This window comes from Lepidothrix coronata, unplaced genomic scaffold (assembly GCF_001604755.1).
Source record: "Lepidothrix coronata isolate B3197 unplaced genomic scaffold, Lepidothrix_coronata-1.0 Scaffold6, whole genome shotgun sequence".
Lineage (NCBI taxonomy): Eukaryota > Metazoa > Chordata > Aves > Passeriformes > Pipridae > Lepidothrix > Lepidothrix coronata.
Genome location: NW_016690186.1, coordinates 4506546 through 4532906, shown reverse-complemented (window position 1 = coordinate 4532906; position 26361 = coordinate 4506546). Strand labels below are relative to the sequence as shown.

The 26361-nt window shown below is 37.5% G+C and overlaps 1 protein-coding gene across 1 annotated transcript in view; it reads left to right on the top strand.

Moving 5' to 3' along the window:
- ASXL3 (additional sex combs like 3, transcriptional regulator) overlaps positions 1-26361 on the top strand; it is a 132562-nt gene that overhangs the window by 19229 nt on the left and 86972 nt on the right. Inside the window, exons 2-3 of the mRNA XM_017833522.1 lie at positions 7743-7825; positions 8161-8163. Coding sequence (XP_017689011.1) covers positions 7770-7825; positions 8161-8163 — 59 coding nt within the window. The 5' untranslated portion in view covers positions 7743-7769. The remainder of the gene's footprint in view (positions 1-7742; positions 7826-8160; positions 8164-26361) is intronic.

Genomic DNA, 26361 nt, shown 5'->3' with positions numbered 1-26361 from the left:
GTAAATTTCATGAGTTAGTTTCATGCCATCTATCCCACAAAATTAAAGTGGAAGTATAATTTTTACAGTTTTATGTTTGCTGTCATTAAATGTATTTTAGAAACATAAATGTATTTATGGTGCGTTAATGGAGTCAATGTCAGTTGCATTATGAAACTTCTCTTATCTTTTTAGTGTATGAGTTTTACCAGGATGAAATACTCAAAACAGCCCAAACTAATATGTAAGAATATTTATGTAGAGTGCATAGTTTAAAATATTTTATTTGTATTCTATTTGCTTCTCTTTTTTCTTTTTTTCTATTTTCTTTTTTGCCTTCTGGAAATCTTAGGTCTGTATCTTTAGGATACTGTCTAACAAGATAAGCTCTGATAGTAAAGCAGTGGCAAGAAAATCGGCGCAACTGTCACCTCCTGTTAAATTTGGTACATTCAGAGAGTAGCCAGTAGGAATTTTATTTCTCACATTAAAAGTAGCCCTTACACATTACGTTTGCCTGAGGAAATTAAGCGATGAAAGCTTCTGAAATAAACACATATTCATTCTCTCTGATTTTTCTGGGAAGTTTTACTCTTTGTAATTATTTTTTTTTTTAATTTTTCCATGATGAAACGTAAGTTATACAGCAAACCTTTCAGAAAAAAATAATCTGTATCATCTTTCAGTAGAGAAAACAGCATATATGGAAGCAAATATTCTTGAGGTTTGATGTTACTTAGTATTTTGGGGGGTTTTTTTGTTCCCTTGGTAGTGATGAATGTATTCACACTGGTGGTAGTTCTTTCTTCTGTTATCTGTAATATAAAGGCAGCTGACAGGGCCCTCATGTCCATTCAGCTCCATTAGTTCCAGTCACCTAAGCATGGTCTCTGATTTATACAGGGGTAAGTGCCAAAGGAGAATTTTTATCCCTGCTGGAATCAGAGGCATTTCAGGATTGTGGCCTTTGTGATCACCGAATGAGTACAGTTTCAGTAATATTTTTGGGCGGCAGAGCCGTGTTTTGCTCTTTGTCCCTTCTCTGGAATAATGATTCATAGTTTTAAACAGCTTTGACCCATGTTTTTCAGCTGGAGGCACTGATGAAACTTCTACTCTAAATTAAATAGTCCAAGAATATGGTCCACAAGCCACAGGAGGTTGACAACACAATTTGTCCTGTCAGCACCTAAGAGGTACAGTGTGCTGCTGACAAGGTATTCAGTGCTGACTACCTGGGCAGCACTTGTGTACCTGTGTGTGGGTTTTGGGGAACCCATGGCAGTGAATTGCATCTGTATGAATGTGCTCATGTTTGAGGAGGTAGAGGACATGGGAATATCCCAGTACAAACTGTGGTAAGGACTAGGGAAGAAAAGGTATTTTGGTAGGGATGTGGAAAGGTGGGAGATATGGAAGTTAGGGGTATTGCATCACCTCAGAAGATGAGAGTAGCACTTGGAGAGTAGGGAAATGCTGGGCTGAGGGAGAGGCAATGCAGTGTTGGAGTAGAATGCAAGAAGAGGTATGTCTTGCAGGGCTAATCAGAAATCTTGAGGCTGGACTGAGCCTGTCAGAACTGAGCTGTCATTCTGGGAATCTGGATACTTGAACTGAAATCATCAGTGGTAATTCTGTTGCTAATAGTGGAACCCATACTGGCATAGCAAGTTTGAAATCATGCTGGGGTATCTTTGATCCTGATCTTACAGAAATCTGATAGGATTCTGTATGCTCACTAGGTTCATGCTGTTACAGTCACAGAGGTGTTTATGGGTCTGTGCTGACAGAGCCTTTAAGTGGAAGTTCCTGGTTGCTTGGACAGGCTGATTGCATTAGCAAAGAGAGAAGTGCGAAGGTTTCCATTTGTTTCAGTATGTCAGACCAGATCAATAAGTTATTGTAAGTCAGTTGTTTAGGGTTGAAAACTTTACATTTTCTGGCTTGATCTTTGAGACCACTAGCAATGGCAAGATGTCACTGCTGTTAGAGCTTGTGCCTTTTAAAGGAATAGCCCAACTGTATGTTTAATTTAAACTGAATTTTAATCCAGTTCATTTTGAATTCAAAATGTCAAGTGTACAGTTTACCTGGAATTTCCAAAGCACTGTTGCTGCCTTTTTATCTGTTTGAAATATGACATTATAAATAAATTTTAAAAAGAACAATAAACATGTTCAGACATCTCAGAACAGGCCTTAAATGATCCAGTTAAAGCAATGGCATAAACAAAGAAGTCATTCAGCTTCTTTCTTGCTCTTTCCTTTCATTCAGTGTTTTAGGAGATGATCATGCCTTACATATCTTATGGCAGGTTAGCAAAGCTAGACAGTTTCAGACCATCTTGTAAGCAAATTCTGCAGTAGAAATTCTCTTGCAGGAAATACTTTACCATTTGTTCCCTCTAGTTCACATTGAAGTACTTCTGAGTGAAAGAGAGTTGGAGAAAATTATTTTAAACCATTTGAACTCTACGGGTCAGTAACATTACCTCTGAAACTAAAAAAAGTGTGCACTAGCAAGTATGCACGTAACTGCTGTTAAAACTTAATATATTTCAGCAGGTTATGGAAATTTTGTGTTGCTTTCTTATTCATGTTACGTTTTTGTTCCTTTCCTTTTTTACTTTTCTTGCTTATCTGTAGGTGTCACATGGATTACAAAGACAAATTCATAGTACGGGGCATACTATGAAAGACATGTCTTATGAAATGCACTTTCTTCTACTTAGAATGTAGGATTTCCTTATTGTAATTGCAACTGCTCAAAGACAAAAGTCCTACCAGGAGAATTATTATTCCCGTTTCAGCTTCTTTTAATATTTTAGTATCTGGAGACTACTCTTTACCTTTCTCTTGATCACCATCAGCAATAGTTCTACTAATATCTATGTGAGAATTTGTGTTAAAGTGGATCATAGTGCATCTTCCCTTTTTATCACTCCTATTTTTCATTTATCTTGTACTCCTCCTTACTGTTTTCGCCTCCTTATCCATCTCTATGCACTTCCTTTCTTCCCCCACTCTGTACCCTCCCCTCCTCTCTGAACCATTTACCCATCTTTCTTCACACAAAGGGCTTTGAACTTTTACCAGGCTGCTGATAATTCCCCAATGACTAAAGCTGTTAATCAAAAATGAACACAAAAGATTTTAGTGGGGCATTTCCCACAATAGAAATCAGTCCTCCTGTTAACCTCACATAAGCAGCTGGATAGGACAATGCTGGATTTTTTCCAGGACACTGTTCTTGTACCCTGTTTGATACTCCATCTTTCAATTCATTAATTTAGTAATGGGTGGCTAGAAAATATTTTATATTTTCTGCTTAGGAGAAGGAAAGTTATTTTTTTTGTTCTTCTAAATTCACCCTGCTGTCTTTGGGCAGTCAAGATTGTCCATTGTGCAGTTCAGCCTGACTCATATTTAGCTGATGAGTAGGAGCACTGGGAATAACTGTAGTCTTCCTCTTTCTTCTCCTCCTGAGTTAATTTAAATAATGTTCTAAGGAGAATAGCTTCAGTTTATGACTAGTGGCTCAGACTATGGTTTGACCAAGCAGATGTGATAAAATGATCCTGATCTTTGTCAGCTATCTGACCTTCAGATCCCTGCCAGCAGCTTCCAGAAACTGAAGAAGCTTTGGCCCCTTCCAGATAACTATAGTCTGGTCACACAATCAGGATCATCAGGCCCACTAGACTGATCTGCCTGCTGCTTTTGGACCACAGCACAGTATCAGGCCACACTTGGTTCTTGTTTAGAAGAATTGTTTTCTGTCAGTGTAATAACTGATAGCTGCAGGCAAAGCTTCCCACTTTCTGCAGGAATGTTTATGGGTGGCAGGAGGGCTGACTCTCTGGTTTGCCTTTCTTCCCTCTGTCCCTCTGCTGTGTTCCCTCTACTGGTTAAAATGCAAATGATTGGACAGATTTTATTCAGGTAGTCAGTGTATATAAATTAGACGAACAATTCCATCACTTATATGGAGGTTCTCTTCCAATTCTGTGGGCAAGCTGAGCATTCAGGATTTCTCTTATGCAAAGCTGAGAGTCTTGACTCTGTACTAGAGTTTTCTTGTTAGCAGTTCACTGGAAAGTGTTTTTCCCCTGGTGTGGCAACTGATCTTTTTTGAGCAGTTGTCAACACACAAAAGATGATAGATGCTATGGTGAGAAAAGGAATTTGTATTTTCTTCTTGTCCCATATAACTGACAGGACTTTTCCAATGAAACTGGGAATACGTGTGTTTGTGGCATTTGTGTGATTATTTAATATGAAGTTGTGAGTTGATACTTGTAGGTGTCACAAATACAACAATTTGTCAGGCTGCTACCATTTGCTGGGAGGTTTGATTTCCACTGTGCTTGTTAGGATCTGAGCCATCTTCTCTTTGAACCATTAACCCAGGTTTGAATGAACACCAAGAATGTGTTCTATGCAATGACTATTTCTGTTCTCTTTCAGATTGTCCTGATGGGTATCACATTATTTGTCCCAGTTATTTAGCGGCTGTCCCTTTTTAAGGCTGTGGTTGAATGGCAGGAATAAATAGAGCATATTTGATCCTCTGTGATAGAGGTTGCAGTCAGTGCAAACCATTCTTCTGTCATTGTCCTTCTTAACAAAATACATCGAAACAGTCATATTCTTCATGACAGTACTTTGGCATGCTTTAATTTCAGTGTTATTAGTCACTGCCCATATACGATATGAGTGTTGGTGGATGGAGTGGGAGGAAGGAGAAAGATATTTAAAACAGATTAGAGCTTTCTCCCCCGATGTGCATTAGTTTTTCTGACCGAGAAGCCTGTGAGCCTGTGACTTAACTACACTACTGCATTTTAGTGTGTTACTTGCCTTAAGGCACAGTTAGTTATTCAGTTTGAATTTCTAATATTATTTTTAAAAGTCTTGGAAATGCAAAAGGGATTGCAGGCTTTTAGCGGTACTAATGGTGAGACACAGAGGCAAGATAGGCTAGTGTAATTATCAGTTCAGTGTATTCATTTGCTCACAGAATCTTAAAGAATACTCTGATGCTATTTTCCGTAACTGAGGGAATAAAGTGATGTTATCATTGAAATGTTTTTTACAAGTAATTATTGTTATTTTCTTACTGTGATAAACAGTGAACTTAAAACTGGGGGCAGGGGGGGAATAGAGATGAGGACAGACAGGATAGTGGGAGGGGCAGAAAAAACCCCATCCTTACTTAGGTTCTCTGCTAAATTAATCTTCATTCTGATAAAGAAAACTTAATCATATGCACAATAACAGTATTTTCAATTTAAGCAGTGTTTGAATTGGAGAATTAATGCTTTTCTGTTAGGGTATGAACAGTTTCTTCAAATAACAGGGTTTAAAGGGTTAGATGAACAGAATTAAATTCATGGGGTATATGAACTGCAGCCCACGCTACATGTCTGGCGTAAAGCAAGTCCACACAATGGGCAATTGTTTACCCCAGCACTTTCAGCCTGTCTAACATACTCTGCATTTCAGTTTGTCATTATACCCTGAATGTGTTCACTTCATACTGTGGTATTTGAAATCTGCCCTGTGGGTTTCATTAAACTTTCTGTAGTGGTGTTACGCATCCTACTTGTTGGTTTCATTGTTGTTTGGTGAAGATGATCTTCCCTATCCATATGTCTGGCCATTGTTTCCACAGCCAGTTCAGTGCAGCTTCCTCAGCACAAAGTGCTCTCCCTTCTCCCATTGTCCAGGACAGGGTGACTTCTGATGTTTGCATAGCTTTATTGTTTCCTTACTGTTATTGTTGAACTCTCATGGTAATACTTGGCACTTTACTGACTTTATAGAGTAGGATGTGATGTCGTAGAGAAGGGGACAGGGCTACCCAAATTTTCTCAATTGCAGGGAGGAGCTGCCCAGGTGTGCTGAGGGGCCTGTACTCAGGAAGAGAAACAGGGAATCCTCCACAGTGAGTAACCCCACTTTCAAGTGCACACAGTTTCCTTCATAGCCGTGTCCAGTACAGTGTAGTATCCTCTTTTGTCCTTTCCAGTTTGCTCTCTGGAATGTTCCCAGTTTAGTTCTTTTTTTCCCTTTATTTTGGTATGTTCTCATTTTACCTTGTCCTTCTTCTTTGTCTTTTTTCTGAAGGTTAAAGTTTCCACTTTTGTTTCTTCACACCATTAATCTTTTCTCATCCTAGTCTTAGTCTTTATACACATTGTCATTTTTCCAATGTGTCATTGTGCTTCTGTCACTAATACATCATATCATTTCTCTTCCCTTGCTGTGCAGTGGCCCTCTTCCCAGCCCTGTGTGCAGTTCCTTCTGTCCTTACTCATTGCTGTACTCTTACTCTTTCCTTTTCTCCTTTCAAATCACCTTTGGATTTTCCTTTCCTGATGGATCCCTTTTGAATCTTGCCTACTAATGTACACGAGATAAGCTCAGTTCAGCTCCCAGACCTTTCTAGTGCAGCCCTCACTTCTACATTTTCCTTTATGGAACTGAAAGATAAAGGATACAAAGTTCATCTCTAACAAAGAACTGAAGGATTTGGTAAACTGTGTTTTGGCTGCAAAAGAGAACAGGCAGTAAATCAGAACTGTAAAATGGCAGGAGAGGGCTGAGCTGGTCAAGTTGTGGTGAGTAGGGAGGCTTTGGTTTTAGGTGAGCTAGATGAATTACAGCCCTGGCTAGCACCCTTCACAGCTTGATTTGCTGATAGGATGTGATGATGTCTCTAGTTCCTAGTGGGCAGGTATCCATGTAGTAGTAGCTACTTTCACATTTGCCATCATTTGGTAACTAGAGAGAAGCTCAGGATAAATAGAATCGGACCAAACTGCTTTCATATTTGCACAGGGTAGAAATGCAAGTTCTGGCTGAGATACATGGTCAAGATGCTCTGGGAAGCTTGATTGCCGTGGCCTGTGCAGCACCTTTTACTGCTGATTGAAAGGTTTCATTTTCCAGGGCTGTCAGTCTGGCACGTCACATGAGCAAAAGAATGGCTGTTTGTTTAACAGCATAAAACTGATGGGGACAAAAAGGAAGTGGAAAATCAGAAAAATCCATACAAGATGGTTCTATCTGTAAAGAGGAGTGAGTTACTTTGGGCTCAATTGGAAAAGGCAAAGAAGTGGAAAACTGAACTGAACTGGAAAAATATACTGCACTCTGTCATGTAGCATCTTATGTGCTGTGACTGTTCTGACTGCTTCATTTTTCATTGTTTTTAGAAGCAAAAAGCATTTTAAAATTGAAACCTCACCGTGTCAATTCTCACAGTAGCTCCTGCTCTACAAATGGAAGGTTTTAGCCAATTTTTTTCGGAGGTCATGGTGAAACCTAAGTGTAGAATATTCAAATGACCTCAAATAGTTCTAAAGTAATAAAAATCAAAGAAAGTGCTAGTCTTTTTTAGTATTATTATTATTTTTTCCCTTGGGTTTTTGTGGGTTTTTTTTCCCCCTTGTGCCTAAAAGAAAATCTGTTGCTGTGTCATAAAATTAGTTGTGTATTTCAATTCTTGTGTTTGGAACCTGGTAAGAATTTTTCCCAGGCAGATGTAGCAGATGATGTACAAAACCAGCAAGTAAATCTTTTTCTTGCTGCAGTTTGCTGGGTTGTATCTGGCCTTCCAACAGACAGAGGACTCCAGTCTCAACACTACCATTCCCTGCCTTTCACAAATGACTAGATAAAAACTGCATGATCATATAACCTTTCAGATGCACAGGACAGCTGTGTCTTGTCACTTACACATTTATTATTTCTTTCCAGGCATTGGAAAAGTACCCCAACTCACCAATGACTGCAAAACAAATATTGGAAGTCATTCAGAAAGAAGGGTTAAAAGAAACAAGGTCAGTGTTTATATGTTCTGTATTTTTGCTATGTTTTTGAAAACCATCCAGGAGTGGTATATAATCTTTAAAAAACTTAAAGTGCTGTCTGAATTGATTTCCAGTACCAAAGTGGGAAATATAGCTGATAGGTTTATTAGTTCAAGGCTTTTAAAATGGTGGCTGGCTGGTTTAACTTTGTACCTTCCAAAAGGAGTCTATGGGCCAGCTTAAGTCCAGTGGCTTTTCTTTACAAAGAGGGTGTGATCTGCTCAGACAGCCCAGTGCTACATGTCATTTTTGCTTAAGTACTGAAGCTTGACAGCTGGGTTACCTCTGCCACTGTGTGCATGGAGAAAGTGCAAGATGAAGCTCGGCACACTTCTCCTCTCCCTTGGGTTTGTGGTCTGGCACTTAAATCACTGTTAGGACATGATGGTGTTGCCTGTGGTTACAGGGGTTATGCTGATAAAGAACTGGGAATGGAAGGATAGGGGTGTTTGAACACTGGGAGCTTATCTGTGTGGCTGCAGAGGATGGATACAGCAACTGATAACTGATGCAGCGACTCCACTGCAGAGCTGCTTAATAACAGCATACTCTGGATGTAGATTTCAGTGATAATGATTAGGCTTTTAGGGGGAGAGATGGGTTATCCAGAGCCTACAGAAATAAACAATTGTCTTCCATAGACACCTGGTTCAGATGTGCACGCAGCTTCTTGTTCTGAAAGGTGACTGTCTACTTGGAAATAGAAACTTGAGCAGGAAGTAAAAATAAGGAAAAATTGGTTGTTTGGTGGGGTTTCCTACAAGATGCACTTTCCTCTTCTCCAAATGTTATAGGAAAGTCTTTCTGTTTTAATAAATTGTTTTAATACTTGTTACTGTCTCAAACCAAAGGTAGAAATCTGCTTTTATTTTAATTATATCCTTCTAGTGTGGAACCTAAAGCCTAGGACAAGAGAACTTCAAATCCTATGTAAAGGTGAACCAGAAGTAAACATGGGACATATTTTTGCGGAATTCACTGTTGTTCCTAAGAAACAGAGCACTCTGTGTGATTGTTTGCACTGCATAATGGTGCACTACTTTGTTGGTAGCCTCATAACATTCTCATAATAGCTGTATTTTGGTAAAATTAAAAAAGAGGTGGTGTGCAAGATAAAGTTGAATTTGCCACCTTTTACAGATTTAAGAAGTGCATTAGTTCCTGCCAAGAAACTGCTTCAAGCATATTTGGCAATGATGCCAAGGAAACAAGGGGATGAAAACTTTAGAAAATGAATGTCCAAATGTGTGTTATGCTGCAACGATTTGCATACAAGAACAAAAAAGCAAGAAAACACAATTTTGAAAATCTGTTTTACTAAGATACTGTTTCTCACAGCAGTGATTAGATTGCTTTCTTCTTCTTACGTCTTGTGATATGAGACAACTGCATGGGAGGGGCTCAAATGCCTGATAATAGCACTTCTTTGTAATTTTAAAAATTCTTGTATCCGTGATCAGAACATGAATAAAATTTGGCGTGGAAAACCTATGGGAGGGAATGAAGGCAATGTTTTATGTTTTAAGTATAGAAAATGTCAAAGCCCTTTTTAATTGTTGCAGAATGGATAATAAGAGAAAGATTCCTTTAAAGAGGTTCAAAGCTAGAACTTCTTTCATTTCTTCAGTTACTAGGAAACAGAATTGCAGAGAAATGGGAAAGAAATTCAGATTTGTTATGATTTTTATTCATAGTATGATATGTGCAGATATGTGTGAATGTGTAGTAGATTGCAGGATGCTATATGTGGTCCTGAGTACCTAGAAAACTGAGAAGGATAAATTCAATATTCTTTTCTCCATATTTGAAACATTCTACTATGTTATAGGCTCGGTGATCCTAAACTCCTTAGCCTAAATATTCTAAATTCTGCAGTTATAAAATGAAAAAATGTTGATTCTGTACTGATTTTTTTAAAAGTATTTTGAATTTGCATTTAACTTCTGATTTCATGTTAAAGTTGTTTCTGCTGCATTTCAATATTGATTTGGCACAAACTTGCAAGGTTATCTTCTTGCCTAACTCTTAGTAGGATCCAATAAGGTATTTGACTTCGTACATGTATTCGTTGACTGGGCCTCAGTGTGTATGTAGTGTTTTCACAGTACTTGAATTTAAAGTCTCCCGTTCAGTTCGTCCTGCCTGCAATTTTTTTCGGTACCTTTCTGCCAGTGTGGTGCCTTTGCTGTTACTAAAGATGGTCTTTCCTGGTCTCTTTGCTGCAGCCAGCTAAGATGAGCAAGGGATGTAAATTTATGGTGTGCAATCACCTGGCCATAAGCAGCAGAATGGCATGAGTGTATTTTATTCTGTATTGATTTGTGTATTCTTCCAAGTCTGAACTTGTGCCAGGAATATGTTACTACTTTAATATACTTTACTTATTCCTTTATACTGATTATCATTGTAAGGAGAACCTTGGTAATTCTAAATGAAGTTCTTCAAAAATTCTCCTCTCTACTGTTCCATTTTTAGATGAATGAGATTAATTGACTTAGTCGTTTTTCATATCTATTGCAGCATTAATTAATCTAAAGCTTTTTGCTGTGGTAGTAAATCTGAAAAAATAATGTATGATTTTCAGCAATCTCATTGTCATTATGTGTAATCTTTAAAAAGACACTGTCAGACTATACAGCCTCTTTTTTTCTTTGTTTGCCATAAAGACATCAAGTTGCATATTTATTTTTGTATTACTCAAATAATTAAATGCAAAAGGAGGAAAATTCCTGAGTTACAAAGCAGATATATGTTACAAACAAAAATAAAAACTTCACTGATACATCCTGTGAGAGGTTATAGCCTACCTGGTTTTCTGTGTCTTTGAGGGGGTACTTGTTAAATACTTTTCCTGTTATGGTGGTTGATTGTAAAATGGTTGGCAGGCAGGTCTGCTACCTAGAAGGAATAAAAAGTTTTAAGGCAAACATTTTGAGGATGTAGAAAAAGCTGGTTTTCTTCTGCGAATGGTGGGGAGGAGGGGTGTTTATTTTACACTAACACCTGTGAACAGTGTCAGGCCAACAGTCCTGGACATTGAAATCTCTTTACAAGGAAAACAGACACCAGCTCACTTCAGTGCACAGTGCTCTGGATTTTCTATCCTAGAACCTGCTGTCCCATTGTTTTGAAAACATTTCCCTCTCCTACTGTAAATTTCTAGACTTGCAACCTGGTGTGTATGCATCCAGGCATGAGATTTTGCTAGTGTGACATAGACTACTAGTCAGAGTATGATCCACTCTAGCCTCAGTGCTCCTTTTCACTGGTCTGCTGCCTCAATAGTTGTTCTCCATCTTGTATTTCTCCTGTTACTTGTTCCTGTTAAGGTCTAGAATTTCCATTACTGAATTGTGTTTAGGTTTTCTGCAGACCGTTTCTCTAACTCAATAAGATTGCTTTAACCATGTACTCTCATCTTTCAGCATGCTTGCAGCTCTTCCAAGTTTAGTGTCAACTGCTTATTAGAACTTGTTTCCTTTTGCAGCATGACATATTTCTCTTTTTTGCTTATGGAAGTCCCATGAGAAACAATTTCCAAACAATCGTTAAGTCAGGCTATAGGATACTTAGTGCTGCTTCTCTAGCTACAGGGTCTGCTGCTATGTCACAAATAATATTTTGATAGATTTGAAGTAACTTGTTCTTGACAGCTCTATGTATTACTCAACTTCTTATTTGCTAAATGCTTCCAAATAATTTTTATTCCATATTTGAGGGGAATTGAAATTAAGTTGTTGCATCTCTACTTCTTTGGACCAGCCTTCTTTTATTCTTTTCTTTTTTTTTTTTAAGCTATTCACTAAGTGTTTTCCAGCCATTTGGAATTACTGCTATCCTCTACAAATTCTCAAAAATGACTGTTGATAATTCTGAGACTGATCCAGTCAGCTTTAATTACCTATGGTGAATTTCAGCAGGTTTAACTGATTTGAGAATATCTAGTTTATTTATTTATCATCTGATCAATTTTTCCATGTTTTTTCCTTGTGTTGATTTTAGCAGTTGTCTAATCATAGACACCTTTCTGATTAGGCATTAGCACCTCTGGTTTTGGTATAAGTGCTCAGTGCTACCCCTTCATGGAAGAGCAAGCCAGCTTCCTATCTGTTAGTGTGCTTACACAAATGTCTTTATGCATGTTGTGTGAGTGAGTTTGCTGAAGTTTAATTTCCTAAAGCCAATTTTGGTTTTTTTGTATTCTCCCTTAATTTCCTAAAAATGAAGAATCATTCCTGCACGACCACTCAATGTTTTCAGCTGGCTCTTCCCCACGGGTTCAAGTCAAACCTAGTACTGCCTTCCCTTCTAACTGCTTTTTGCATCTTCTGTTCAAGGATTTTTTGTTCCTATCACAGACTCAGAAACTTGCCAGATGCTTCTCTGTCTCTGTCTTTCTTTTCCCAGGAGATGCCTGTGTGGTCATAATGGGTATATTTAACTAGGTCATCATGTGTTTGAAAAATTTTTGCTGATTCTCACAGAAAAAAAAAACAATGCTTCTCTCTAATTCTCTTAGTTTCTTGCTATATTAAACTCTGACCCAAGTATCATCCTTGGTTTTGTCCTTTTTTGTCATTACCTGGAAATTGCCTGTAGAACCACCAGAAATAATCTATCTGTTCCTTTCTGTTTGGGGCACTGCACCTTCATGAAGAATAGGACCAATTGAAACTGCTTAAAATTATCAGGGAGACAAAAATAAGACAGAAGTTGGTATGAATTAGGTGTTTGGATTAAGGAAGAAGAGACTGACTATAGACATAGTGAGTCTTCAACTATATAAAAGATAGGAAAGAGTGAGGAATGTTATCTTGAATGTCTGATATGGACAGAACAAGAAATAAGGCCTTTTAAAATTGTGGTAAGAGAAGATTCTGATTAGACAGCAGAAATTTTTTTAAAATTTTTTAATTGATTTCTGTCATGAATTGTGGGAGAGATGTGAGAGATCTCTACATCTCTCCAAAGCCAATGTAGATACATGTCTGTCAGGAGTTATGCAGATCTGGTTGATCCTGCCTTGAACTAGAGGAATGAACTAGCATATCCCTTGATCCGCGGTTTTCTATGAAGTTTTTTAGATCGGTTTTCAGTACTTGGGCCGTACATATTGTTTGAGTCCTAGGGGAGAATATCCAGCCAAACTCTGATAAATGTTTGATGCTAATAACCCTAGATTATGTCTTGGCTTTCTGTAGTTCCTTTTGTCCTTTGCATGGTGAGGCTGGGAAATTGACTTGTCTGGATAAGATTAAAGCCAAGGTTTCTCAGTCCAAGTTAAAAGCCAATAAAATTTCAAAATGGGACAAGCACTGTTTAATTTCTTGGAGTGCTACTTTAGCCCACAGCTATGCTAGCTATTTGCTTTCCTCCTCCATTAGACTCAGGATTGTGACTGGAATGGGATAATTTCATAGTGGTTTTGCTGTTCAGCTTCAGCTAGAGTAACTGACCTCTGTATGGTCAAGTAACTTTGATTCTGTTCAGGTAATTCATAGAAGAGTTTAAAAGAAGTCCCTTTGTCTCATTCTGTTTTTCATTTTCCAATAAGAGTCTTAAACTTCTTTCTCTTGATGTTTCTTTGTTGATCTTAGTTTCAACTATGGGAATCAAAGTCAGTCCTATCTCCTCATCATCAGTTTTTCCCTCTGCATATTTTGTCTTTTGCTCCGCAAGACTAAGCTATCTATTGACTTGTTGTTGTGACAGTAGTCTTTCAGAAGACTAAGAAGAGGTGCTTGCCATTGGCACTGGCAATAGTGCTGTTTCTTCTCCACTCCACAGTGTTGATAATATTTATCATGAATTATATCATAACATATTAAGTCTTCTGAGCCTAGGAAAGCAGCAAAGTATGACGCTAATAATAGTCTCGAAGACACTCTTACTAGATTTACACACTTTTTACAGAAATATGAAACTAGTGGGTTAGCTAGAATTAAACCCACTTTGAACTGCTGAGTGGAGTCATCAGTGGAATAAAACACATGATCTGTGCAGGGTCTGTATTTAGCTTTGAAGTTAGAGGGGACTCCTGAAAATATTACCATCACTTTTGAATCCTTTGATCTTTCTGACAGTGTCTCTTTAAGCCTTTGCGTACTTCATCCTTAGAGCTATTGACTTAAAAATAAAATCCCTTCTGAATGCTGCTGTTTCTGTAAATAGGCTAAATGAGCTGGCAACTGTCTTCTGTTGTTTATCATTTTAAAGTTCCTTGTTTTATTGTGTATGCATGTAGACAGAGAATTTTTTGCGTTCTTTCTCTGTAAAGTCATTCCAAGATGTCATTATGATTCATAATTAAGTCATAGTTTTTATCTTTCACTAAAAAAAAAAAGAAAAAGAAAGAAAAAAAGAAAATGCTCTCCAATTACCAAACACCCTTAAAAAATTAATTGAAAGAACCACAGTTTTTGTCTTAAGGCTCTGGTTGTTAATAGAAGAACACGTACAGTTAAAAGGCTTCTGTGGTTGCATATGTCTGATAGAATTTATTTGGGAGCCTCTTCAGCTGAAGGGAGTGCATTGTTTTGTCTGAAGATAGTTATTCCCTGCAATGGACTGAAAGGAAGCCTTGATGGAAAGAGAGAGAGAAAGCTATTCAGATTCTTTTGCCTGGCATTATTAGGTTGATTTTCATGCATCTACAGATGTGGCTTTTGGCTGTAGAGTAGTGAAAGAAACAAACTTTCAGTACAACCTGTCTTTCTGCATAAATTCACTTCAGACACCTCTTTGAAACGCGTTTCTTCTCAGTGTAACAACAAACTGCCTAATTTGGTAGGCCATTTTGATAGCAGCAATTTGCCAGCTGAAAATCTCAGGCTTGCTCCTTCTTGCTTAGGCATTCCCAGTATTGTTATGCACGGTGCAGTTTAGCCTGGTAAAAATTGGTGAATTTCCTATATTACTGCATTCCAGCCTTGGCACTTTAACGTGCATAATCACACCCTTGTCACCTCTGTGGTAATTATTTCAGGTTTTAGAGTGATGGAGCCCTAAAACAACTATGGTATTAGCTCAAGCCAAACATCAGGGTTGTGAGTTCTAGACTTCATGTTGCTGCATTGTGATTACTGTTAGTTTAAAGCTAGCTTGCTTATGCCTGGACAGCAGTAATCCCACCTTTGTATTGATTTGGAAAACTAGTTTTGGATGCAAATTAAACAGGTGTAAAATTATAAAGCCTCAAATGTTTTCCCTCAGCTAATGCAAAGATGACAGAATTTTTATTTATTAGTGATGGTGAATCTTCCATTATGTATATTATACAAGATACATTTCAATATAAGACATTTAACTACCGTGAATGTACTTTTTTTTTTTGCTTGACCCACCATTGATCTAATTTCTTCTCCATATTGCTAGTATTTTAGAAATTATCTGGGCTGTTGTGTTAGCTTCAATGCTGCTCTTCTTTCCTTCACAGGACAGTTGAATCTCTGTCTAGGGACTTTAATAAACAGTCCAGTAAAATCAGTTTGCGTGTCAGCATTTTTTATAAAATTACCTTTGTTTCATTTTGGTTCTTTTAAGTAACAGGTGCCCCGGTTGTTACAGGCAGGCTAAAAATCATTCTTATGTCACAGATGAAAAGTCTTGTGTTAGTTTTATTAAGTGGTGGATTTAATTTTAGAAGTATTTCAGATGATAAATGACACAGTGCAAATTGTAAGAACCTTTTGAGTATGATGCAGAATACTTTGGAGGATACTGCTCTTACTTTTAAGAATCACATCATGGCGAGGCTTCGCGAACGAAGATTTGGGAAGGCTCTATCCACATTTGCTACAGGCACGTTGGTGGCTTATGAGGCCAATACGTGACAGACATATCCGATTGCAAAAGGCACAGCAGAAAGACTCCTTAGATGGTGTATTCTGCAATACACGGTTCTTTCTACGCTGCCTTTTTTCCTCGAGAGTGATCCTGCGTGTGTTCTCGAAGGAGACAGCAGCGTTATAGATGGTGTGTCTCCAGGCCTCCCGATTTGAGGCCAGAGTAGACCAGTTGTGTTGATCAATATGGCCAAGGCTGAGATGTTGTTTCAGGGAGTCCTTGTATCTTTTCTTTGGGACTCCTCTCATGCGGCAGCCAGTGGCAAGTTCACCATAGAGCAGGATCTTAGGGAGGCGGTGGTCCTTCATCCTTGAGACGTGCCCTGCACAGCGCAGCTGTGTTCTCAGCAACATGGCCTCAATACTTGTGACAGTTCCTTAAGATGATCATCTCACTTCATGAGGATCAGCACGGCCAAGTCAGATATGACAACACTCTTTCTGAGCCCTTTTTAATTAAGAATGGAGTGAAACAAGGCTGCGTTCTCGCTCCTACCCTATTCACCGTCTTCTTTAGCATGATGCTCCAAAGGGCCTCAGTAGACCTCGATGATCAGGACGGTATCTACATACGTTACCGTACTGATGGAAGCCTATTCAATCTAAGGCGTCTGAAGGCCCACACCAAGACCTTAAACCATCTTGTCCGGGAGCTGCTTTATGCTGATGACGCCGCCCTTGTCGCCCACACAGAAGCTGCTCTGCAGTGTTTAACATCCTGCTTTGCAGATGCTGCTGAGCTCTTTGGGCTGGAAGTCAGCTTAAAGAAGACTGAGGTCCTCCATCAACTTGCACCTCAGGAAGTCCCCTGTCATCCCCACATCACCATTGGCGAATCAGAGCTCAAATCAGTCCAACAGTTTAATTACCTCGGTAGCCTCATCTCCTCAGATGGTAAGATCGATGGAGAGATAGACAACAGGTTAGCTAAGGCATATAGTGCTTTTGGAAAACTCCACAAAAGGGTATGGCGTAATAAACACTTGAAGAAAAGCACCAAGATCAGTGTTTACAAAGCCATAGTGTTGTCTACTCTCTTATATGGTTCCGAAACATGGGTCATCTACCGCCACCACCTGCGTCTCCTAGAGCGCTTCCATCAACGCTGCCTCCGCTCAATCTTAAACATCCACTGGTCAGATTATGTGACCAACACATCTGTTCTTTTAAGAATATTAATTGAGTATATGTAAAAAGAGAGTGGAGACAGAAGCAAAGTAATATTTATCAAAGCTAAATGCAGAGATATGAATATATCCTGGTCCTCTGCTCCTCCACTCCCAATATCTTGTCCATTAAGGAGGTGTTGCCAGTGCAGTATCTACTAGTTCCCATCTATATGGAATCCCTTGTCCCAAGAGTTTCTGCAAGGTGAATCTTCACTCTTTCTGATACTGCATCACCTATCCCATGGTCTCCAGTTATCCTAATCTGCTGTCATCCTTTTACCATTCCTTTGAGGACTCAAACTCCATGCTGTGTCCCTGCAATTTTCCTAAGTATTTCAGTGTAGACATCCCAGTATTTATTTCATGTCCTGACTTGGGACCAATCAAGTGTCCTCCTTTAGTTTGATTCTAGGACCAGTTATGAGTAAATAGAACAATTCCAGAATTTTATTATGACCTTCAATTGATGGTTTAAAACAGTTTAGAAAAGTTCATATAACTTCCTTTCTAGATTTCAGAACAGTTGATTCTCTCTTTTTTTTTAAGATTAGCATGTTACTGCTGTATTTTCATATGCATTTGTGCTCACGTAGTGTTCAAGACTTCAGTTTTCCATTTGGTACAATATTTCTCTGTGTTTGTGTGCTAAAACATACATTATAACCACCTTTCCGCCTCTCATGTAATAGGAAATAGTACTGTTTGATTTTTTTTTTTTTAATTTTTTAAAGATCTGCCAGAAACTTGTTTGCTTTACATCTGATAGCAGTTCTGCAAAACACATCTGCAAAGATTGGGAAAACAGGAATCCAGTATGTGTGACACACTTGCTTCCACAGTGCTATTAAAATATTTTTATTTTACTTGTGCAACCATTTAGATTTTTATTCCTTCCACACAAGCCCAATCTGTATATTCTCAAAGAATATTATGCTTGTGCACTGTATAAACCTTTGTTTTATTTCTTGGTTGCTTTACTGGTAAGGGAGAGTGACTTGTAGGATTGTTAGATATTCAAGTTACAATAATTCAGAGGATATGTGAAAATTTTAAAAGTTCAGTTGTTTAACTGTAATAGGAAGAATTGTGGTGTTAGATTTTGTGATGTGATGAACATATTTCAAATTCTAAAGATCTGTATGGGGAAAAATATTTTATTTTTGAATGCATACCCAAGTCCTCTTTATGACAGCCTAATTTGCTGAAATTAAGATCTCTATAATGTGTTAAGATAATGTTAAAGATATTCTTTTTTTAATACAAGTGTAAATCCAACAACTTAAATGTAACAAATAATGGATAGCAGTGCAGATGCTGATGATCTTAAAAGATTTACTGTTTATTTTGTACAGTCATGAAAACACTTCCTATAAAGGACATTTTATTTTGAAGTAGGAGACATCAACGATTTCAGAGTTATTTTTCACAGTGTAATGATTCTTTTATCAATATATTTTGATATTTAATGTAAGAGTTTGTTTTGTCTTTTTTTTATGTTGTGTCTCAGTGTAGACTGCTATGGAAAGAGACTGAAAAGCAATAACGTAGTTCAGGCTGATGAAAAGAGAAACCTTCTGCATTATAAATTGGTGTTACCATATGCGTAGCATTATCCCAAAAGAGTGTATTGTGTCATATCTGTCTTCTCACATTTCTCCCAGACAGCGTAACTATGCTGTATGCTACAGATCTTTTTTCTTTAATGTTTTGGTATTTCAAAGAGTAATTCTGCTTTAAAAATAATGTCTCTTTTTCAGAGAGAGAGAAATTAAATAAAAATATCCTGAACACGTTCAAAACAGTTAGATACTCGCAGAAGTTACGTTATGAAAGTTTCACCAGATCTTCAATCCATCCTCTAAGAAGTGACATTTTTTTGGTTGGTTTATTTGTTTGGGGTGGGGGCTTTGTTTTATTTGGTGGTTGTTTTGTTTTTTTGTGTGTGTGTAGTATGTTTCCTATAGTATAGTGCTTTAAGACTGATTTCTTTTTTAAAAATGTCTGAAGAGATGAGATCTTCCAGTCTACAGAGTGTTTTCTTATTCTTTTATCCAAAGTCTGCCTGCAGTTCCTATAAACTGAATCATGACTAGATTGTATACATTCTTCTATTTTACTTCCTTTATCAGATTGTTTTGCTAGCATCTTTTCGAGGAAAACAAGGACATAGAAGAGCTTTCCAATAATAGTTGTCCATTGTTGTCCATATGCAAAATTTTCAAAAATATTTTGGGGAAACTGAGATTTGACAGTATGTTTTCTTCTTTCCATCATTGTTCTGAAATGAAGATCTGCCACTTATTAACATTATGGTACATAGGTACTGGTATTTTAAAATAAAAGTCAGAAGCAAGACCTGCAAGAGAGCTTAGTATCAGGGTATGCTGGTTAGGGGCAAAATGCAAGAATCTTTCTGAGTAGCCAGCAACCTTGTTCAGCTCTCTTGTGCTTGGAAAAGGCAAGAATAATCTCTCTAAAGTATTTACTTTAGATAGTATTTGGACAAATGCGATTCAACACATAAGCCTGTCAGGAGCAGCCGTATATATAAAAATTTCAAACACAGAAGGATACAGACACTTTAGCTAGAAGGAGTCACCTTTTGAATGTACACTCTGATAAAATATTCTTAGGAAAAGGGTTTAATCTGTTGAAGGCTTAAATCCTGCAGTCAAAATTGAAGTCTGACTGGGAACTTGAAGACATGCCTTCATTTAATGGATTTATTAGCTTTTGTTGCACCATCTGAGTAACCTAAGAAGCTGCTTTTCCTTGCAGGTGTAAAATGAATTACTGTAGGTTTCAACTTGCTAGTTGCTGATTGAGATTTATTTGTTGGGGTTGAATTTTTTTGGCATTTCTGTTTTGTTCTCTGTGTTTCTCTTTTGCATTGAAAAGTTAGTACTTAAGCCTATTATTTATTACTGCTTTGAATTTCATTTATCCCACAGCTGACTTTTGTCTTTATTTCTAAGCATTCTGTCTTAAGGGACATGCAAAACATCCCACAAAATAGTATAATCTTCTTTATGCTATTTCTAGTATTCCATAGCAACTGAGGATGAAAAATGAGCCTAAACTGAACACTACAACACAGGCAATTCATTACAGATTTTCCGCTTAGTATTCAGTAAATTGTCAAGTCCTTATTTTCATCATTAGCATATTTTTCACAGAGCAGAAGCATAGCCATTTCTGGCAGACTGAATTAAATCTGTTTTACTTGAATGTGAAAGAAGAAAACATTGTCAGGCTTTCTATGAAAGCATAATTTTCTAGTAATAATTTATTTTTCTGGAACAGTTTGCTTTAGATGTCTTTGTTTTTATAAAGACATGGGTGTATATGCTTCAGTTTACCTGTAATGAAACCATTTCTTAACTGAAGGGGAAAAAATACGGAAAAATCTAGGATTTTTCTTTTCTTTTTTTTTTCCTATTTGTATTGCATGAGCTGAAACATTTCCTAGTTCTCTTTTAGCTGTGCACTGGCACATTTAATTTAAAATTTTGAAGTACATTTTTTTAGAATCAAGGCCCCCCAAAAAAAGCCTCAGAATTTCGCTGTCTAAGGACAATGAAAAAGATCAGGTATAACTGTTCAGAAAATTTCTTATGTACATGAATTTCTTTTCTATCTAAATCCAGCTGATAGCAATTCCATTTTATTAATTTTGAGTCTCATAGGTAGTCCTAATTACTGTGGAATTAAATTACGTGCAAGCTCTTCATTTCAAAACAGGATTTAAAAAGTGCCTGAACATATTTTGTTTGCTTATGTACTGTCATGTTAAGAAGAACATGTTTTATTCAAGATTTTATTTTCTTTCAGCAATATAGAAAGCTCCCATCTTCTGTTTGTAATCCCAATAAACTCTGCATTTGTCAGTGAGTCTGTTTTATGGTAGCTGTTTGCTAGAACCGGTAACTGTGTGGCTGGCAAATATTTTCAACATTAACAGAGAACAGGGAACCAAAACATATACCTCAAATCAAAGTACAAATAAAAGAACTTAAAATTTGTATGTATGAAACTTGTGTTTATGGGCTAGTGTGTAAATACACCTGCAGACACAAATTCACCTCTCTACTCATACATGTGCCCTTATATAATGGTGTAAATCACAAAATTATTATACTCAAATGTGTCATTTGCTCAGTTGCTCCAGTAGCAAAGAGTATGGGAAAGAGCTCAAATGATCCCTAAGAACTGTTTTGCTGTCTGCCCTCAACAGCTCAAGAGAGGACAAATTGACTTTTTCCCCCTAATTTCTTTTGGTTTTCCTTGTATTTTATTATGAGGAAAGGAAAATGGGATCTCGTAGCTCTTTTTAGTAAATACTTCCTTCCAGCAAGAAAATACCAAGCAAACACAGCTGAGTAACCCTATGTAGGATCTTACAGCATCCGTAGCTACTGCTGTATAGTTTGTGTTTCAATAAGCTTATGATATGTTTGTTTGCTATCAGGAATCTGTCAAGATACACCATTCAGAGCTTCACTGGTAGGCTTTTATATTTAATTAGAAAATAAAACAAGTGTGGGATCCAGACAACTAATCTTTCTTGCAAATGTCCCCCATTACTTGCTATTCCTTCCTTTCTTTTTTTTTTATGTTACCAGTACACCTGAAGTTTTTGTCCTCTAGACTGATATCTACTTTAGGTAACCATTATCAAATATGAAATCATTTTGTAAAAAATATATGTCCCCTGCAGTAATCACAAAGATAAAAAACCTAACCTGTAAATGACAACAAGGAACTCTTTGGGAAGATATGAAGAATGAATGACAAGCCGGAAGTTGTTGTTTTGGTTTTGTTAGATTCAGTCCAGGAATCTTTTCTTGACCAGTGAAGATTAGGCAGTCAAACTGTATTTATATTCTTAACTCTGTCCCCTTCATCCAAAACATAACACCACTAAACCCAATCCAACCATTAACCTTTCTCTGTAGTAGTAGCTTAATGGTATAAATGTAAACTATTGCATCAAAATGTCATTCAGTCAGATGATGTAATGAACTGTATAAACTAAAATAGTGTTGATACAAGATTATTTGTGCCTGAGCTACAGTCCACGAAGTAATGACATAATTTGTACTGTTAATTAATTTACTGCTGAATGTATAATTTAATTCTTTATTAAAAACAGTAAGCAATTTGTGGTTAAGACTGAGTTTTTTTGTAAGCCACGTTATTTTTAGTTTCTTTGGCTCTCTTAGGCATGTCTCAGCTTCTACATTCAGAGGGACTTTATTAATGACTTCAGGAGAATCAAGCTTCCTTTCAGATGGAATGATATGCCTATCAGGAATGGCCAGTCTAAAACTTTTAGCTATCAGTCCTATGTTTTCACAAAATATTTGGTGGTTTCTACTGTTATAATTTTAAAATTTTCTGTGTGACATTTTGAAATTAGATTGACTTTTACTTTTAAGTTAAATAGAAACTTAAGTCTCTCAGTTCCAGACTTAAGGAGCTGTTTTAAGTCAAAAAAGAATAAGGAGATCTACTAATAGACTGAACTGCAACAGCTGGAGTAAGTTAAAACACAAAAATAAAAGTATCTGCTTGGTCCTTTGAGGGAAGGAAAGAAATTTTACTATGCTGTTTTGCCAAGTTAAACTCCCTAATGTACAACAAGTATAACTTAAACATTTCACATCCACACAAATATTTTAATTTGACACAATAAAACAAATAATTTGTTGCTATACTGTTAAAGTTACAGGGCGTACTGTGATTGCCCATTCTGCATTTATTTTCAGGTTTTTCTTACAGATGAGAGCCTTAACAAAAATATTTTAGGCACATAATTGGCATTTATTAGTCAACCAAGTTGTAGTAATTACATTTATTATAATGTTCAAGGTGAAATTATGATCTTGCTTATACAACTGTTATTGTAGGAATAAGTATTACTAGAAAACAGTCATTCGTTCTTGGATCTAATCTTTATTTATTTGTGATTATTCTGAGCTTCCTTATTCTTTGTATCAGTTTGATTTTTCTACCTGTTTTTTAGTAGAAAATGAGTAATTGAGTAAAACTTTCTCAAGTACTGAATTACTCTTCAAATACAAGAATATTGAGAAAAATCTTTTGTAAGGGAAGGAATGTTTATTTTTATTTGTTCATTCTCTTGCATGATACAATAGACTTCACAATTATTTTTTTCAATTGAATAAGAACTGAAGATGTAGAAATAGGTCATTCTCATATGTTCTGGCTTTCTCTTTTTGGATTGGGTGCGATGCTTTTGCATAATTGTGCCAGAATTTGACATTTAGTTTCAAAATTCTAAATTCCTTCAGTTAGAAGTCATATCCTAATTGAAAACTGGGGAGAAAGAAAAAAAGAAACTGTGGGAATTTTCCTGAACTTTTGTGAAAGAGAAGGCATAAGACATGGTGCACTTTCTTTGGTTTTTAATAGAAATGAACAAAACTAAAATTAAATTTAGGGATTTCAGTTGTTCATGCTTCATAAAAAGGTTTATTATTATTATATTATACTTCTACTTTAAAAGAAGTATAATTCTTTTATCAGAATAAGATATGATAGGATGGAGGGGAGGGCAAGAGAGAAAAGTGGGAGAAGAATGAAGAGAGGAGAGATGAAAAGAGAAGACAGAGAAGATGGGAAAGTAGGAGGATAAAGGAGAGAGGAAAGGGAAATGAAAAAAATGAAAAGAGAGGAAAAGGAGAGGTGTACATAACACAGCACTGGCAGTGGGGGGCTGCAGGTTGGCCTCTGTGCAGACACAGCTGACTCCAACAACCCCACCACAAGACATAGCTGAGCCCAGCAACCAAGACAGTGGTGCCTCTGTGGTAACATATTTAAGGAAGGACAAAACCAGCACTCAGGCAGAGGAAGAGAATAAAAAAAGAATGTGTGGAACAGAAGTGTGAATGCCAAGGCCGGAGAAGGAAGGGAGAAGGTGCCCTGGGCACCAGTGCAGAGGGGGGGCCCTTGCAGTCTGTGGAGGGCCACACCAGAGCAGATATCCTCACTGCAGCATGTGGAGAACACTATGCTGGGACATCTGGATGTTTCCTGATGGAGGTGTTGCCCCTGGAGAGCCCAGACTGGAGCAGACAAAAAGCGTGAGGAGGAAGCAGCAGCAGAGAGAAGCTGCTGTGGACTGACTGTAACCCTCCATCCCTCAGAACCACTCAGTGAGGGGAAGGTAAAAGAATCAGGAATGAAAAAGGAAAGTTGAGCCTGGAAGAGGGAAGCTTTTGTTTCTCTCTACCCAAATCTATTTTAATTGGCAATAAATTAATTTTCCTCAAGTCGAGTCTGTTTTGTCTCTTGTGGTAACTGGTAAGCAATCTGCCTGCCTTTATCTCAACCCACAAGTTTTTCATCCCCTTTCCTCTCAGATTCCTGTTGAGGAGGTGGGAGTGAATGGCTGGGTGGGCATTTGGCTTATGGCCAAAGCTAACCCACCACAAGAGGAAAGAAATAAAGGGAGAAAAAGAGAGAGGAAGAAACAAGGTAAAGAGAAGAGAAATGAGGAGGAAAAAAGGAAAGAAAGGAGAAGAAAATGAGAGAAATTAAAAAGAAGAGAGAAAAAGTAAAATTGAGAAAAGAGAAAACAAAGAAGAAAGGAAAGAGAAAAGGTGAAAAAATGAAGAGAGGAAAGAAAAGGATAGAAAATACATCCAGGGAAAGAAAAGAGAAGACGATAAAAATGAGAGAAAGAAAAGAAAGGACGGAACAGGAGATGGAGAGGAGAACAGAGAGAGAGAGAAGATATAAAGGGGAAAAGAGAGAAATGTAAGGGGAAAGAAAAACAGAGAAATGCAAGGTGGGAGAGAGAAAAAGAGAGAAAAAAAGAGGAAGAAAGAAGAGAAATAGAGATGAGAGAGAAGGAAAAGAAAGAGAAAGGAAAGGACCAAAGAAAAGGAGACAAAAGAAAATGAGAGGGGAAAAAATAATAAAAGGGAAACAAGTCCAAGCAAGTCCACTGTGGTTGAGAAATCTGTAACTGCATGCTGTTAACAGTGAAGTAAAAATTTTTGACTGACTGGAAGAGCTTGTATGTGGTAACCAAGACCCTTTTACTTTCCATCAAGTAAAAGCAGTAAAATCCCTATATTAAAATAACTTTGGTTTCAGCATTGCCATTCAATGAATAGATACATTCTTTCCAGGTAAAAATTTCCAAAGAAATTGTAATAAGCATTAAGAACTTTCTTCCTGAGTTGGACAATTGATTACTTAGGCAGGCGGATGGTGTGACTGAAATGGCACAGCATAGCAAGCTCTGGCAGCCCAACATGTTGGCATGCATCAATTTTTAGGAATGGGCAAAGTTAATATGCCAATTTAATTAGGATAACTCAGTAAGATTTTACTAGTGAGTATAACGAAAGAAAAATTAATCACTCTAAGATCAGCATAGCAATTTGCTTTAATGCTGTTGTTTCTATCGGGGAGAAATATTATTTAATAAAATAATGTCATATAACAGTCTGGTAGCTCAACATTGAGTAACATATTAAAGATGTAAAGATTTCTGATATGAAGAAAGAAATCCATAATTCTCATAAATTATAAACAGTTTTAAACTCTGTAGTACTTAGAGTACTTTGTACAGTACTTTACTTGGCAATACTTTTCTGTTATTTCCATAAATGGTTAAATCTTGCCATAATTTAAACCATTTTACTGAAATATGCTTACCTTTTAAAATTTAATTCTAATAGGTCTTAACAGTGTGTTGTGATTTGCCTCTTCTGTTTTCTTTTCATTACTGGGAGAAGGTGGAAGGAGATGTATGTACATCGGCACCTCTTCTAGTTTTATAAATTTAGTTGCAATTGGTTTTAATGGCAACAACTGGAAAACTTCACCGATATCGCGTGAGAGAGCAGGGACATGACATTAGGCTCGAGCGGAGGAACATGTGGGGGTGTGGAGCTCCTTCAAGCTTGGTAATTCTGCTTTCCCTCAGCAGGGTGGTACCTCCGCCTCTCCCCTCCTCTGCGTCCAGATGTAGCAACCCAAGGGGTTATAGCTGAGGCGAGCCAGCTGCATCTGGCATGTAGGTTCGGGAGCGGCTGGAGGGAGCGCATTGTGTTAACTGACAAAAGGTGAAATACAGGCCTTGCGCTGAGAAGTCTGAAATGGGAACCAGTTGTGTCAGTCTGAGGCCATCCTTCTCCAGTTACTGTAAACCAATATTGTAGCCGAAATAATAATCCTGCTCTCACCAAGCTGCTTTTCCTGCTCTGGGCTGCCCATCTCCCTGGATGCTGGCACAAGCATTCACATGGTTGTTTGGGGAAATAATCAAGTTCTAAATAAAGAAGAAAGGAGGGTTGGGGAAGAACACGTCATGGAGGCAGGAACACGTGGTCTGACTTAGAGGGAAGGCACTCAGACTGCTTCGTTAAGTGGCAGAGCTGGCAGAAAGTGATGTGAGCCCAGTATTAGTCTTGGTGCAAACCTTGTTGGTGAAAGCAGAAACTACTCTATGGCC